Genomic DNA, 15442 nt, shown 5'->3' on the forward strand with positions numbered 1-15442 from the left:
ACTGGCCTGCACAAAGTCATGACCTGAATCGTATAGAACACCTTTGGGATGTTTTGGAGAGCCAACTTTGTGCCAGGCCTCACCGATCGACGTCAGTACCTCTCCTCAGTGTAGCACTCCGTGAAGAATGGGCTGCTATTCCCCAAGAAACCTTCCTGCACCTGGTTGAACGTATGCCTGTGAGAGTGGAAGCTGTCATCAAGGCTAAGGGTGGGCCAACACCACAATGAATTCCTGCCTTACCGATGGAGGGTGCCACGAACTTGTAAGTCTTTTCAGTGAGGTGTCCAGATACTTTTAATCACATAATGTACATTACTTGATGGGTACTTCACAAAACAAGCATTTTGCCACTGTTGCAGTTTCTGAAGGTGACATTCCATTTCTGTATGAAACATTACAAATACCTGACAACATAGAAATAAATTCCACTTACTTGTCAATTTTATTCTGCCCACAGTAGTTTTTTTTTTTTTCACTTCAAATTGCAGCCATATTGCAATCCATTTCATTGTAGAATATTAAATACGGCACTGGTATGTATAAAAACCCACTTTATAAATGTAATAAAGGGCAAGTAATTTAGTGTAGTCAAGTCGTATGGTTCAGATTGCTGCCTGACTGTTTTTATCAATCTTTTGTGATTGATTATAAAATTATAAATTTCAACAAAAGAAATAATAAAACAAAAAATTTATAACCAACAAAAAACAAACAAACACTAAGAATAACAAGTGATATCAACCCAAAAACCATGAAGAAACAAAATATGGAGATGGGTCTGTGGCTGCGTATCAGGAGGAGATGAAGTGGGGGGGTTACAGGATCAACAACGGATGATAACATTAGCCATCATAACTTCTTTCCCGAGAAACCTTGACAGCGACATGACATGGTGGCCAGCTCAGATTGCTGCTATTTGAAATGAGTTGCAGAATGTTTTGACATGATGTGACGGCCAGTATGAATTGGCCTTTAGTGTACAGCACAGTATTTCTGTACATAGCTAGTTTTAAACACATTTTCAGTATGCTGAGTGGTTGTTTTGTTTCAGATAATTGTTTGTATTCCACATAGTATTTTCTGTTATTCCACATAGTATTTTCTGTTGTTGTTCTAAATTCTGTTACAGAGAAATTATTATTTTTTTCAGGCTGTGACAAATGCCATTAATTTCTTGAAATTAATTGTTCATGACCAAATCTGTTCTGTTTTGCTGCATTGTTGCTTGCAGATCTTGTCCATTATAAAATCACACACAGTGATGAAATTTAGTGATAGGCAAAATGCTAATGCTTGGATAAAATTACTTTGTGATTGACATATCAGCAAGTTGAGCAGTAGGGGCCATGCATCAGCCAATTGTAGCTGTTTCTTGGGCTCCACATGCTCATTGTGTTGCCTGTTCTGAAGAGAGAAGTCTTGCCAGGTGATGTGGACTGCAGGAGTTGGGAGGGGCTGGCAGGACAGACTGGAAGGGCGGGGGGGGGGGGGGGGGGGGGGGGGAGGGGGGGGGGGGGAGGAGGAGAGGGGAGGGACTGCCTAATATCTAATATGTAGTGATTTTTTACGTGTTTTGTAGTGCCACTACAAAAATATTTTTTGCAAATAAGACAAAACTGTATGTACTGCTGAATTTAGTTCTCTGATAAACATTTTAGTTTCTGCACATAAATATATAAAAGAGCAATGTCAAATTCACAGTCTTTAACAGCCATTCATAAACAAACACTTTATAGTGGAAGGAGGGCCATATCTACTGCAATGTGGAGTACACAAAATTTACATGGTTGCTGTATAATGCTTAGCACCAAAGTCAAAATTGTCCGTATGTGCAATGCTGCATTCATTTGAGTGTGTTGTACTTAAATTATTGGGTGCTTCGTGACATGTGTGACCCAATGCTCATCTTTTTGCTGTTATTCACATATAACATGTGCTTATTGTGTCATTACACATTGCTGGTCCTACAGCAGCAGCACTTCCCACCACTGCCTTCCCCACTACCTACAAAGACATTAACAGCAGTCTGTAAACAAACAACTTATTTCTCTTTTGATGCGTGTGCAACTGTTGATCACATGAGCACGTGGCATGTTGCCTGAGTTGGCAACTATGCTCTGCACCAGTGCATTCTGTAAGTCATAAAGTAATTTTAATCGAAGTATAGCGTACTGCAAAAATGTTTAGCTGCACGACTTGGCGAATAGTTGTAGTGAACAAAGGCATAAATTGAAGGATTTCATAAATAATAGGTAACTGCTATTACCTGTTTCCACCGCTTCACAGTTAATGTTAAAGTAAAGTTATAAAGCACTAGAACTTCATGCAACTGTTCTTCTGTGAAATTACTGTTTGTCATCGTCGTCATCATCATCATCATCATCATCATCATCTTGGAAAGGATGAAGAAATCAGCCAACTAGTTTCATAACACAATTTAATTATAACCCTTGAAGTACATTCTAATAAACCTGTGTTGTGCAGCTGGCAGCTGGTTGACTGTGTCCCCCCCCCCCTCCCCCCCTCCCCCCCTCCCCCCCCCCCCCCCCCCCCCCGCCACCACCAAGACTATCATCTTACAATTGCTGTTTACACCACTGTTCAGGATTTTAAATCATCATCAATAATAATAATAATAATAATAATAATAATAATAATAATTGTTTGGTTAACTGCCCTCATTCTGCTCTTTGTTTCTCAGTGCATTTGTCCTAAGTCAGAGGTATTGCAGCAGTCAATTTCAGTTTAGCCACTCAGTTAGGTTTAATAACTTTCCTTCAGCTCCATTCTGTTTACACCATATTTCCTATTTCATCATCTTATCAGTACAAAAAAATAGACAAACAGCAGTGTCTCTCTATTTGTTTCCACCATATTTGTAATTACCTTCAATAAACTGCCTGAGTTTTGTGACATATTGTTTATAAAGATCTTCATTGTTTCCTATATGGTGTACTGGTACAATATGAAACAAGTCATGTCAGTTATGTGATCAATGCCACTACTGTGAACCTAAAAGGTATCTTTCAGTATTATTGTGTAGATTAAAATGTCAGTGGTTCTCTTTTAAGTATTGTACACTACTGGCCATTAAAATTGCTACACCAAGAAGAAATGCAGATGATAAACAGGTATTCATTGGGCAAATATATTATACTAGAACTGACATGTGATTACATTTTCACGCAATTTGGGTGCATAGACCCTGAGAAATCAGTACCCAGAACAACCACCTCTGGCCGTAATAACGACCTTGATACATCTACATCTACATCGATACTCCGCAAGCCACCCAACGGTGTGTGGCGGAGGGCACTTTACGTGCCACTGTCATTACCTCCCTTTCCTGTTCCAGTCGCGTATGGTTCGCGGGAAGAACGACTGTCTGAAAGCCTCCGTGCGCGCTCTAATCTCTCTAATTTTACATTCGTGATCTCCTCGGGAAGTATAAGTAGGGGGAAGCAATATATTCGATACCTCATCCAGAAACGCACCCTCTCGAAACCTGGCGAGCAAGCTACACCGCGATGCAGAGCGCCTCTCTTGCAGAGTCTGCCACTTGAGTTTATTAAACATCTCCGTAACGCTATCACGGTTACCAAATAACCCAGTGACGAAACGCGCCGCTCTTCTTTGGATCTTCTCTATCTCCTCCGTCAACCCGACCTGGTACGGATCCCACACTGATGAGCAATACTCAAGTATAGGTCGAACGAGTGTTTTGTAAGCCACCTCCTTTGTTGATGGACTACATTTTCTAAGCACTCTCCCAATGAATCTCAACCTGGTACCCGCCTTACCAACAATTAGTTTTATATGATCATTCCACTTCAAATCGTTCCGTACGCATACTCCCAGATATTTTACAGAAGTAACTGCTACCAGTGTTTGTTCCGCTATCATATAATCATACAATAAAGGATCCTTCTTTCTATGTATTCGCAATACATTACATTTGTCTATGTTAAGGGTTAGTTGCCACTCCCTGCACCAAGTGCCTATCCGCTGCAGATCTTCCTGTATTTCGCTACAATTTTCTAATGCAGCAACTTCTCTGTATACTACAGCATCATCCGCGAAAAGCCGCATGGAACTTCCGACACTATCTACTAAGTCATTTATATATATTGTGAAAAGCAATGGTCCCATAACACTCCCCTGTGGCACGCCAGAGGTTACTTTAACGTCTGTAGACGTCTCTCCACGCCTGGGCATTGAGTCAAACAGAGCTTGGATGGCATGTACAGGTACAGCTGCCCATGCAGGTTGAACACGATACCACAGTTCATCAAGAGTAGTGACTGGCGTATTGTGATGAGCCAGTTTCTTTGCCACCATTGGCCAGACGTTTCCAGTTGGTGAGAGATCTGGAGAATGTGCTGACCAGGGCAGCAGTCGAACATTTTCTGTATCCAGAAAGGCCCGTACAGGACCTGCAACATGCGGTCGTGCATTATCCTGCTGAAATGTAGTGTTTCGCAGGGATCGAATGAAGGGAAGAGCCACGGGTCGCAACACATCTGAAATGTAATGACCACTGTTCAAAGAGTCGTCAATGCGAACAAGAGGTGACAGACGTGTAACCCATGCCACCCCGTACCATCACGCTGGGTGATACGCCAGTATGGCGATGACGAATACATGCTTCCACTGTGCGTTCACCGTGATGTCACCAAACACGGATGCGACCATCATGATGCTGTAAACAGAACCTGGATTCATCCGAAAAAATGAAGTTTTGCCATTCGTGCACCCAGGTTCGTCTTCAAGTACACCATCGCAAATGCTCCTGTCTGTGATGCAGCACCAACGGTAACCACAGCCACGGTCTCAGAGCTGATAGTCCATGCTGCTGGAAACGTCGTCGAACTGTTCGTGCAGGTAATTGTTGTCTTGCAACGGTCCCCATCTGTTGACTCAGGGATCCAGATGTGGCTGCATGATCCGTTACAGCCACGCGAATAAGATGTCTGTCATCTCGACTGCTAGTGACATGAGGTCATTGGGATCCAGCGCAGCGTTCCGTATTACCCTACTGAACCCACCGATTCCATATTGTGATAACAGTCATTGGATCTCGACCAACGCAAGCAGCAGTGTCGCGATACGATAAACCGCAATTGAGATAGGCTACTATTCGACCTTTATCAAAGTTGGAAACGTGATGGTACGCATTTCTCCTCCTTACACGAGGCATCACAACAACGTTTCACCAGGCAACGCCGGTCAACTGCTGTTTGTGTATGAGAAATCGGTCAGAAACTTTCCTCATGTCAGCACGTTGTAGGTGTCGCCACCAGTGCCAACCTTGTGTGAATGCTCTGAAAAGCTAATCATTTGCATATCACAACATCTTCTTCCTGTTGGTTAGATTTCGCGTCTGTAGCACATAATATTTGTGGTGTAGCAATTTTAATGGCCAGTAGTGTAGTATTGTTCAGTTAACATCTTGAAGACTGCTATTTTTTCTATGGCGAACACACAGTAAAAGTAAATACTTTCAGTAAATAAATCTTAAGTGCTGTTCTGTTAATACATTGATCAATTGAAGCTCAGGTTAGGTCATCTATAGTTCATTTTTATTTTGTCTGATTTCATGTACCACTTTTGAGTGAACCACTAATGGTGATGAAAATTGCACACTTTAGGACCACTGTGGAATTCACACAATAGCAAATGAAAGTCAACTAAAACCTATATTCAGCCGTAGTGAGATCTTTGATAAAATACAGTTTGTCAAAATTATAGTTAACAGAGCGATAGTTGCAAGAAACTTGATCCACTTAAGTAGAATGTCAGTCTACAAAAGAGGTTTTACAATGAGACTGACTGTTGAGAGTGAAATGAAACACTCTATCACCACATGGTATAACCAGAGAAATAAATGCAGACTTACGAAAACATCCAGTTCACTTGTGCACATGCTTATCAGCTGTAACATTGTAGTTGAAAGTTGCAACCACCCAACAGTGGACTAGGAACTTTACAGTTATACAAGTGACACACAAGACAAAATTTACTCTGTTCTAAAAGCATTACCAGCCAACTACCTTGAGAATTAGTTTGAAAGTCTATCTGACATGAAAACACTTAAGATTTTCTGAGCAATAGGATAGTTTTACTAGTGTAAAATATAACTCCCATCTTTGAAGCCATTTACGCCGACACTGGACTAAGAGATTGCGAGGCAGTTGTAGAAAAAATTATTGCCACAATATGAAGGACAACTATCTGCCACGGTAGCTGAGTGGTAGCTGAATAGTTAGCATGACTGACAGCCATGCCAGGGACCTAGATTCAATTCCTGGTATTACCAGGGATTTTTCCATGGTGGCAGGACTGGTACAGGGTGTGCAGTCATCCTCTCAAGTCCAAGAGAGGAGCTTCTCAACCAATTGGTAATGGTTACATGCTCAAGAAACATGACAGCAACCAGATGAGCTGTGTGCTGACCACATGCTCCTTCATACCGCATGTGATGGTGATACCATTGGCAGATGATGTCAGGGCAGTCAGTCGCCCAACTGACCCGTCTAGGGCCAGAATGCAGAACTTTACGTAGGGTACATAAAACATCTTCATGTCCAGCGAACTGGGCATGTTTCCAGCCAAGCCTTCTCAAACAAAAGCTTAAACATTTCACTGTGGCAATAACCAAGGTGGCCTCAATCAAGTTTTGGAAAATAACTGGAGTCTTCCAGAAAAACAGATGGAACAGCTAAAAATGATGAAGACCCTCCACAGCACAAGGAGAGTGTACAAAGCTTCAAAAGTAATAGCGATTGTTGCATAAAGGTTTTGAAGGAAAGTGGAGAATTGTAGCGTAAAAGTGCCTAAACGCAATCAGTTTATGGAAACATGCCTGTCTGTCAGAAGCACAATATGTCTTCAATGAAAGTTGTAGTTTTGAGGCAGCCAATAGTACATACTTAATGATACACAAGTAAAATGAAAGCTGACAACTCAACAATGCCCCAAAGGCCCAATGCAATTTGTGTCACATTTTACACAGATGTGATAGGTGCATTAGTGTCACTTGTAAATAAAATTTACTACAGATGATTAGAAGAGTAAATTTTGTCCCTGTGATTGCAAGACAATAAAAGTCACAGCTGCCTGAAAGACCAACAGCAGAACGTACTTCATAATTGCTGCCCAGCATCACAGATTTCTATCTGCTGCATAACACTGAAATTTATTTTGTGATGAAACAAAAGGGCCCAATTAGTTAAAAATTGCCCAACATAAAATTAAAGTGGTTTCCAAAAAAATAAATCTTTTGAACCCCCAACTCTCATTCTTCACACATGAGATCCTGAACTACGTGTCAAGATAACCGAATGGACTCATGCTTTTGAACTTCTAGAAATCACTGTTTACGTAGAGAGTACATTTCTAAGATATACTTAGCTGCATTTGTGACGAGAGAGAGATTATTAATAGACTACGTGAACTTTTATTAGTAGTCATGTTACCACCCATAGTAGATCATATCAAATCTTTAGCCAAGCAGGCAGGCTTATTCTTCTCTTTGCATGGATGTGTAAGCTAATTTCCGTGAGAAAATCTAAATTTGACAGGAAGAGTTCTATTTGGTTATGTTTTTAGGTGGTGTATTCCTTTATATTATCTGTAGCCACTTGTCTCATCTCATTCTCCAGTGCCAATTTTATCAGTTCAGTTAACAATGAAATCCTGACAGTGTTTTCCATAATTTTCCGAAGTCAGTCAACAAGATGGCTTCTTCAGACAAACCCACAGTTATTGCCTTCCTAATTTATTCCATTGCTGATGATCTCAGTAGCAACACATCACTAAAAATAATGTGCTTCTGTCTTATTTTCCATGGGTCCATTGTGGGCAACTCAAATTTCCATTCTTTTAACGTGGAACACTTCTTTGAATTTTAAAGTAATTAGCTTCACTTGCTGAACTGGCCTTCTTTGTATTATTATTATTACACTTTGTCCTATAATTCACTTTCTTATTTCATTTTCAACATTGGACAAATCTGAACAGCCATTATTAGTCAGGCGTGCTCCTTTATTTTCACCATTTCCATGCTACATTACTTAAATCTTTTCTTACAAATATTAATATGAAAATTTATCATCAAATAAACCCAGAAAAATAAATATGAGTGTCAACTGTCCACACAGAGGCGCTCTGTTTCATACATGTGGATAATTTTGTTTTGGGCACACACCTGTCTTAATCAAAGAATTTTATTTATAGTTAATCAGTAGTTGTATTTATCCTTATGCCAAACATTCATTTGTTTGAGGATTTCATGCTAGACAGTTGCTATTTCGTGTGCATAGGCAATGTGGTGTTGTGTATCATTATAGTTGTCAGGTGATTCTTTTTATAAACAGTTGTTAACAGCTTATTCTGTAAATTGGTGCAAACATGATGATTTTTTTAGGGACTGTTTTTATCATGTGATTTTAATATTTTGTGTTTTAGCTTCAAATTCAGTCAGAATCCCTTCATTTTGACACGATGTAGCCTGGCAGTTCCTTAGTTCCCCCCCTCCCCCTAATCAGAAATTCCCAGCAACTTTAGCTTGGTCCGCTCTCGCCATCTACATTTACTGCTCAACAAGAGACGACACAGCACACTGTCAAAGCTGTCACATTACATAACACTGTCACCTGTCATCTTATACTGTCACCTGTCATCTTATACTGTCACCTGTCATCTTATACTGTCACCTGTCATCTTATACTGTCACCTGTCATCTTATACTGTCACCTGTCATCTTATACTGTCACCTGTCATCTTATACTGTCACCTGTCATCTTATACTGTCACCTGTCATCTTATACTGTCACCTGTCATCTTATACTGTCACCTGTCATCTTATACTGTCACCTGTCATCTTATACTGTCACCTGTCATCTTATACTGACCACTGGGGTATACAGAAAGAAATTTACGAAGACTTTATGCCCTGGTATCAGCATGTCCTCTGTTTACGATCCTTGCCAGCTGCACAGTGAAACTGCACTGCAGTCACACACATTTATCCATCAGCTGTCAAAGTTTACAGTTCTGCATTTTCTGTCGATACCTCTATGAATATCAATTTGTGACCAATTTGTGTAACTACTTCGCAGTGCAACGGTTTTTTCTTAGGGTATATTTGAGAAAAAAAAGTTTGTATTAAGTATTTGAACTGATTATTACCAACATTATTCTTTTATGCACGTGAAAATTTGTGTCTGCTCAGGCCAATTTAAATAACTTGCTTTTCAGGGTTTCACAAAATTCTCCTGCTAGAAGTAACACCAATGCAAGGCTGCCTCCTCCAGGCTTCTCAGCTGGACCCAATCACATGAATGCCTTTGGTCTTGGGATCCCTCGTGCTCCCACGACATCAGGTTTGTATATTTCTAAATAAATCAGTTCAGTCATAACTGAAGTAGTTTTGCTTTCCTGTGAAAAATTTTATTTCAGCAGGAGTGGTGGTGTTTTTCTTATACATCAGCTGTTTATGTAGTTTGATAGGCCTTAATGCCATTATTCTTCCTTGCTTCATATTGTGGAAACATTTGTTTTCAGTTATGACTTGTGGTGTCAGAAGCAAACCACATGAAACACCGTTGTACACATATAACTAAAATCAGAATATAAAGACTATAGATCTCAGACAGCCACAGGCCAGAATTTGGCAACTTCCATAGCACTGATAGTAACTTTTACCAAGTCTCCCATGGTGGACATAAGTGACATTGTGAGGTATGTTTAACCTTACAGTCAAAAGAACAGACTCCACACTGAAACCCCACCTCTGGCGACTGATTTTATTCCTTATGCTCCAGAAAGGATTTGGTCAAGTGCATTCTAGGTAGCCTCCTCTCCTGTATGACTGTGATGGAGTCCTTCGTGCATCAGTCATATTTCCAGGTGAAGTATTCTAGTGCGCCCTGTTTGTTTTTACTCTGGTAGTGCTGTAAGGATCTTGCATGCTGTAAGATAACACTCTCTCAACTTCAGTCATAAACATGCTTACTGACAAGCAAACTGAGGAAAAATGTTGGATGTTCGGCTTTGGTCATGTTGTTGGTAGCTGCTACTCCCCTTGAAATGTCAGTAGGAGATATTTCAATAAGACTAATATAACTTCTCCAGATGGGTGGTTGTAGACAGCCTGTAATACTGTCACATGTCTCATTGATTGCTACTACATCCATTATTTTGATACGATAAAAATTAATGAAAAGGAAGTTATGTCAGCCGGTGATGAAAAAGCTTGCATTCCAAATCTGGAACCATTTCTGGATATATACAGAGTGTTTCAGGAGAACTGATATGTTGTTATTAGAATAGATGCAACAACATAGGTGCTTGTAATAACAAATCTTTATTTTTGACAGGCTGTTTCAACATGTATCGCTGTTGTCAAGTACGTCTAGACTTCAGTGAACTGTCGTATAACTGTCACTGTTTTATTAAAGTGATAAATAATGTAATGTATTGAAAGTAAAATGTTAATTTTGGTGTGACAGTAGTTTGACAGTTCCTTTCTTCTGTCAAAATACTGTCACATCATTATTAACATTTTATTTTCGTTATATTATGTCATTTACCACCCTATTGAAACGGTGAGAGCTATAAGACAATTCACTAACTACACAATATTGATATCACTTCAGACTAGACGTGCTTGACAATGGCGATAAATACCGAAACAGTCTGTCGTAAATAAAGATTTGTTATTACAAGCAGCTATTTTGGTGCATATATTCTAATAATCATGTCCTTATCAGACATATATTATACTGGTGGCCCTAAAGAAGAAAAATTGTTAAGGAGGTGGTAGTATAGACTAATTTGAATAAAATGTTACATAAATGTGTGTGTAGTTTTTGCTAGTTACAAACATCTCTTACATTCTAACCCAAACAAATATTCACTGATGATGATGATGATGATGATGATGATGATCATGATGATGATGATGATCATGATGATGATGATGATGATGATGATCATGATGATGATGATGATCATGATGATGATCATGATAAGCAAAGGTAAATGATTAAGCTCTCAGTTGATTTTCATAATCTCCACCTCCAACTTAAACACACATTTAAAATCTCTTGACATCATCATATATAGCTCTGCTAGGGTAGTCTTGGTATTCATTTATGAGGGCAGCATTAGTCATAATCCATAATCGAGAAGGTGATTTCTTCTCTTGTGTTTACATTTTCTTTGTAGACTTTGCCTCTCAGCCATCCCCAATGGCAAAAATCTGAAACGTTAGTTTCGGATACCTTGGTGGCTGAGACTCATGACTGTTTTTATCAGTACCTCATTTGAAAAAGACTAGGTTTAGATGAAGTGTCACTTGATGACTAGTTGTGTAGGCACCCTGTCATGCTGGAAGAACATACCATTATCATAGCCAAAGAAACCTCCTCTAAAAATGATGGAAGCTCATTTTCAAGACATGTTTTACATAAAAGTGTCCTATAAAATGGCATGATAACACAACAGTCCCAATAAACCAATTGTCTATCATACCACACCACACATTAACAGAAAAATGTTCTTGAAACTGTGTCTTTACAAATGCATATGGATTTTCGTCAGACCACCAGTGAAAGTTAACATTGTTATATACTGTCACAAGTGAAAATGGCTTCATCAGTAAACAGTAGTACTGGGATTACTGGGAGTTTCGTAACTAGCTGATGACAAAATTCAAACAGTCTTGCATCATCTCTTTCTCAGAGGAGTTTAATCCACTTCATAAATGATACGGATAGAGCACGTGCTTTCTTAATGTCCACCATACACTCTTATGTGGAACACAGATAGGTACAGAAATTTTTCGTGTGCTTGTTGAGACTATATTATACTAACTGAATGATGTCTTCTACTTTGTCCACACTGTATTTATTTGCATTTTCGGATGAAATATGACTGATGGGCACAGCATCAGTCTCAACACAGTTTAGTGAAAACGTTAGTATACACTCTGGAATATGGCACTCTGTAATCATCTACCATATTCTCTTCAGACAGCAGTGTTGTCATTACAAATCCCATACACAAATGCCATATAGGCATATCTGTCATTTGTAAATATGTTTGGCATGCTTAAATTATACAGTAGAATTGGCCAATAGATCAGTCACAGTTGAAATATTCAGTCATGTAAACTGAAGCACACTGCTTCAGAACAAAAATAACAATCAATAAATAAGGTCATAGTAACTGGATTACCAATATGCAAAATGAAAACTTGTCTCTGTAACTAATAAAAGTAGGAAACATGCAATGTGGAATGTTCTATTTTAGTTAGTCTACACTACCACCTCTTAAAATATTTACTATCCCTCCAGAAATACCTTGCATTACAATATGTCCTTGTAATGATTGAACATGCAGTTATGTACAATTACGAGGTTTTTAAAAGGTTTTGTTCATTGCTGCACTTCAGCAACTGGGCATACAAGAGCTTCAGTTCATTTTGAGACAAAGCACCACGTTAGATGGCTACTAGTTTTAAATGGTGATTAAGTGGATGACATGTACTAGACTGTTTCAATGACTCCCACATTGACTATAGATCATGTGATTTTATGTCCTACATTTTCTGAAGAAAACTGTTTTAAAACTGTCAAACCCATAGTCAAGGTTTATTAAAAAGTGCATTTTGCAACAGGTTGGATTTTATTTCTAATGCATTGAAGCTCTTGCATGCACATCTGCTGAAATGCAGCTGTGTTCAAAATCTTGAAATTTATGCCTGGCCAGGTATCCAGAGCTACATCTAAATACAGGGTGTTACAAAAAGGTACGGCCAAACTTTCAGGAAACATTCCTCACACACAAAGAAAGAAAATATGTTATGTGGACATGTGTCCGGAAATGCTTACTTTCCATGTTAGAGCTCATTTTATTACTTCTCTTCAAATCACATTAATCATGGAATGGAAACACACAGCAACAGAACGTACCAGCATGACTTCAAACACTTTGTTACAGGAAATGTTCAAAATGTCCTCCGTTAGCGAGGATACATGCGTCCACCCTCCGTCGCATGGAATCCCTGATGCACTGATGCAGCCCTGGAGAATGGCGTATTGTATCACAGCCGTCCGCAATACGAGCACGAAGAGTCTCTACATTTGGTACCGGGGTTGCGTAGACAAGTGCTTTCAAATGCCCCCATAAATGAAAGTCAAGAGGGTTAAGGTCAGGAGAGCGTGGAGGCCATGGAATTGGTCCGCCAATATCAATCCGTCGGTCACCGAATCTGTTGTTGAGAAGCGTACGAACACTTCGACTCAAATGTGCAGGAGCTCCATCCTGCATGAACCACATGTTGTGTCATACTTGTAAAGGCACATGTTCTAGCAGCACAGGTAGAGTATCCCGTATGAAATCATGATAACGTGCTCCATTGAGCGTAGGTGGAAGAACATGGGGCCCAATCAAGACATCACCAATGTCTGCCCAAACGTTCACAGAAAATCTGTGTTGATGACATGATTGCACAATTGCGTGCGGATTCTCGTCAGCCCACACATTGATTGTGAAAATTTACAATTTCATCACGTTGGAATGAAGCCTCAGCCGTAAAGAGAACATTTGCACTGAAATGAGGATTGACACATTGTTGGATGAACCATTAGCAGAAGTGTACTCGTGGAGGCCAATCAGCTGCTGATAGTGCCTGCACACGCTGTACATGGTACGGAAACAACTGGTTCTCCCGTAGCACTCTCCATACAGTGACGTGGTCAACGTTATCTTGTACAGCAGCAACTTCTCTGACGCTGACATTAGGGTTATTGTCAACTGCACGAAGAATTGCCTCGTCCACTGCAGGTGTCCTCGTCGTTCTAGGTCTTCCCCAGTCGCGAGTCATAGGCTGGAATGTTCCATGCTCCCTAAGACGCCAATCAATTGCTTCGAACATCTTCCTGTCGGGACACTTTCGTTCTGGAAATCTGTCTTGATACAAATGTACCGCGCCACGGCTATTGCCCCGTGCTAATCCATACATCAAAGGGGCATCTGCCAACTCCGCATTTGTAAACATTGCACTGACTGCAAAACTACGTTCGTGATGAACACTAACCTGTTGATGCTACGTACTGATGTGCTTGATGCTAGTACTGTAGAGCAATGAGTCGCATGTCAACACAAGTACCGAAGTCAACATTACCTTCTTTCAATTGGGCCAACTGGCGATGAATCGAGCAAGTACAGTACATACTGACGAAACTAAAATGAGCCTTAACATGGAAATTAAGCGTTTCCGGACACATGTCCACATAACATCTTTTCTTTATTTGTGTGTGAGGAATGTTTCCTGAAAGTTTGGCCGTACCTTTTTGTAACACCCTGTATATGGACCTTAAGCTGAAAATGGCAAAAACAGGTATGGCCATCGATTTTAACACAGTGTTTAAAACTGGGCATAATGCCGGATTATGTGAAATCTTACATAAATATAAAACAGTGCAACAAAATGCTTTCCATTACGAAGAATTTAGTCCAGCAAATCATATCAGATGGGGCCATAGAATGCCATAAGAAAAAAGAAAGTTTGAATGTGGAAGCGTACTGTTCATGTCTTTTCTAACAAAAGCGTTAAAAGAACTGTTTGATTATCAAATTGATTTCATCTAGAATGGTATAAATGAATGGCCTTATAATCATAAGTCACAAATTACAGCTAGATATCAATAGAAATGTCAATATTTAAAAGCAGGACACAGGTTATTAATAACATTAAGACTACTGCAATACTAGTGTTAAGCATCATTTTTTGACAGAATATTGAACAAGACTGAAATTATTTTCCTCAAGAGTAAAATATAATGTTGCTTAAAAGTATCAAGTACAGTGTTGCCCCCCAAGCTTAATGATCTGTCTGTTGTTAACAATTTTGTAATCAATTTCAAAATAGGTGTAGATGCCTTCAGATTTGATAAGGCCAAACAGGCCAAGATTTCACATGGGTATAATAATATTATAGAAAAAGAAATTGCATTAAAAGCTAACTTTTGTACAAAAGAACGAAAACTTATTGTTAGTATTAATCTCAAATTGAAATAAAATGATGCTTTAATAACTAAGTGTGACAAAGGTAACTCTGTTGTTACTGCCTACATAAAAGAATATATAGACAAACCTGTAAAGGTTTTTGGACAAAACAACATCGTTTAGGTCACCATCAATCCTACTGTTAACCTGCAAAAGGAAATACGGCATTTCTCTGCCTCGTGATGGCTGGGTGTTGTGTGATGTCCTTAGGTTGGTTAAGTTTAAGTAGTTCTGAGTTCTAGGGGACTGATGACCATAGATGTCAAGTCCCATAGTGCTCAGAGCCATTTTGAAATACGGCACTATTTAGCTAACACTAATAGCATGTTTCAGAAGTGTCAAAAGAAGTGACTTGTCAACATGA

At 39.5% G+C, this 15442-nt stretch overlaps 1 protein-coding gene across 1 annotated transcript in view; it reads left to right on the plus strand.

Annotated features, from left to right (window-relative positions):
• The window catches only part of LOC124556821 (myb-like protein Q), a 197471-nt gene that overhangs the window by 133665 nt on the left and 48364 nt on the right, over positions 1-15442 (plus strand). Inside the window, exon 12 of the mRNA XM_047130836.1 lies at positions 9262-9386. Coding sequence (XP_046986792.1) covers positions 9262-9386 — 125 coding nt within the window. The remainder of the gene's footprint in view (positions 1-9261; positions 9387-15442) is intronic.

This window comes from Schistocerca americana, chromosome X (assembly GCF_021461395.2).
Source record: "Schistocerca americana isolate TAMUIC-IGC-003095 chromosome X, iqSchAmer2.1, whole genome shotgun sequence".
Taxonomy (NCBI): domain Eukaryota; kingdom Metazoa; phylum Arthropoda; class Insecta; order Orthoptera; family Acrididae; genus Schistocerca; species Schistocerca americana.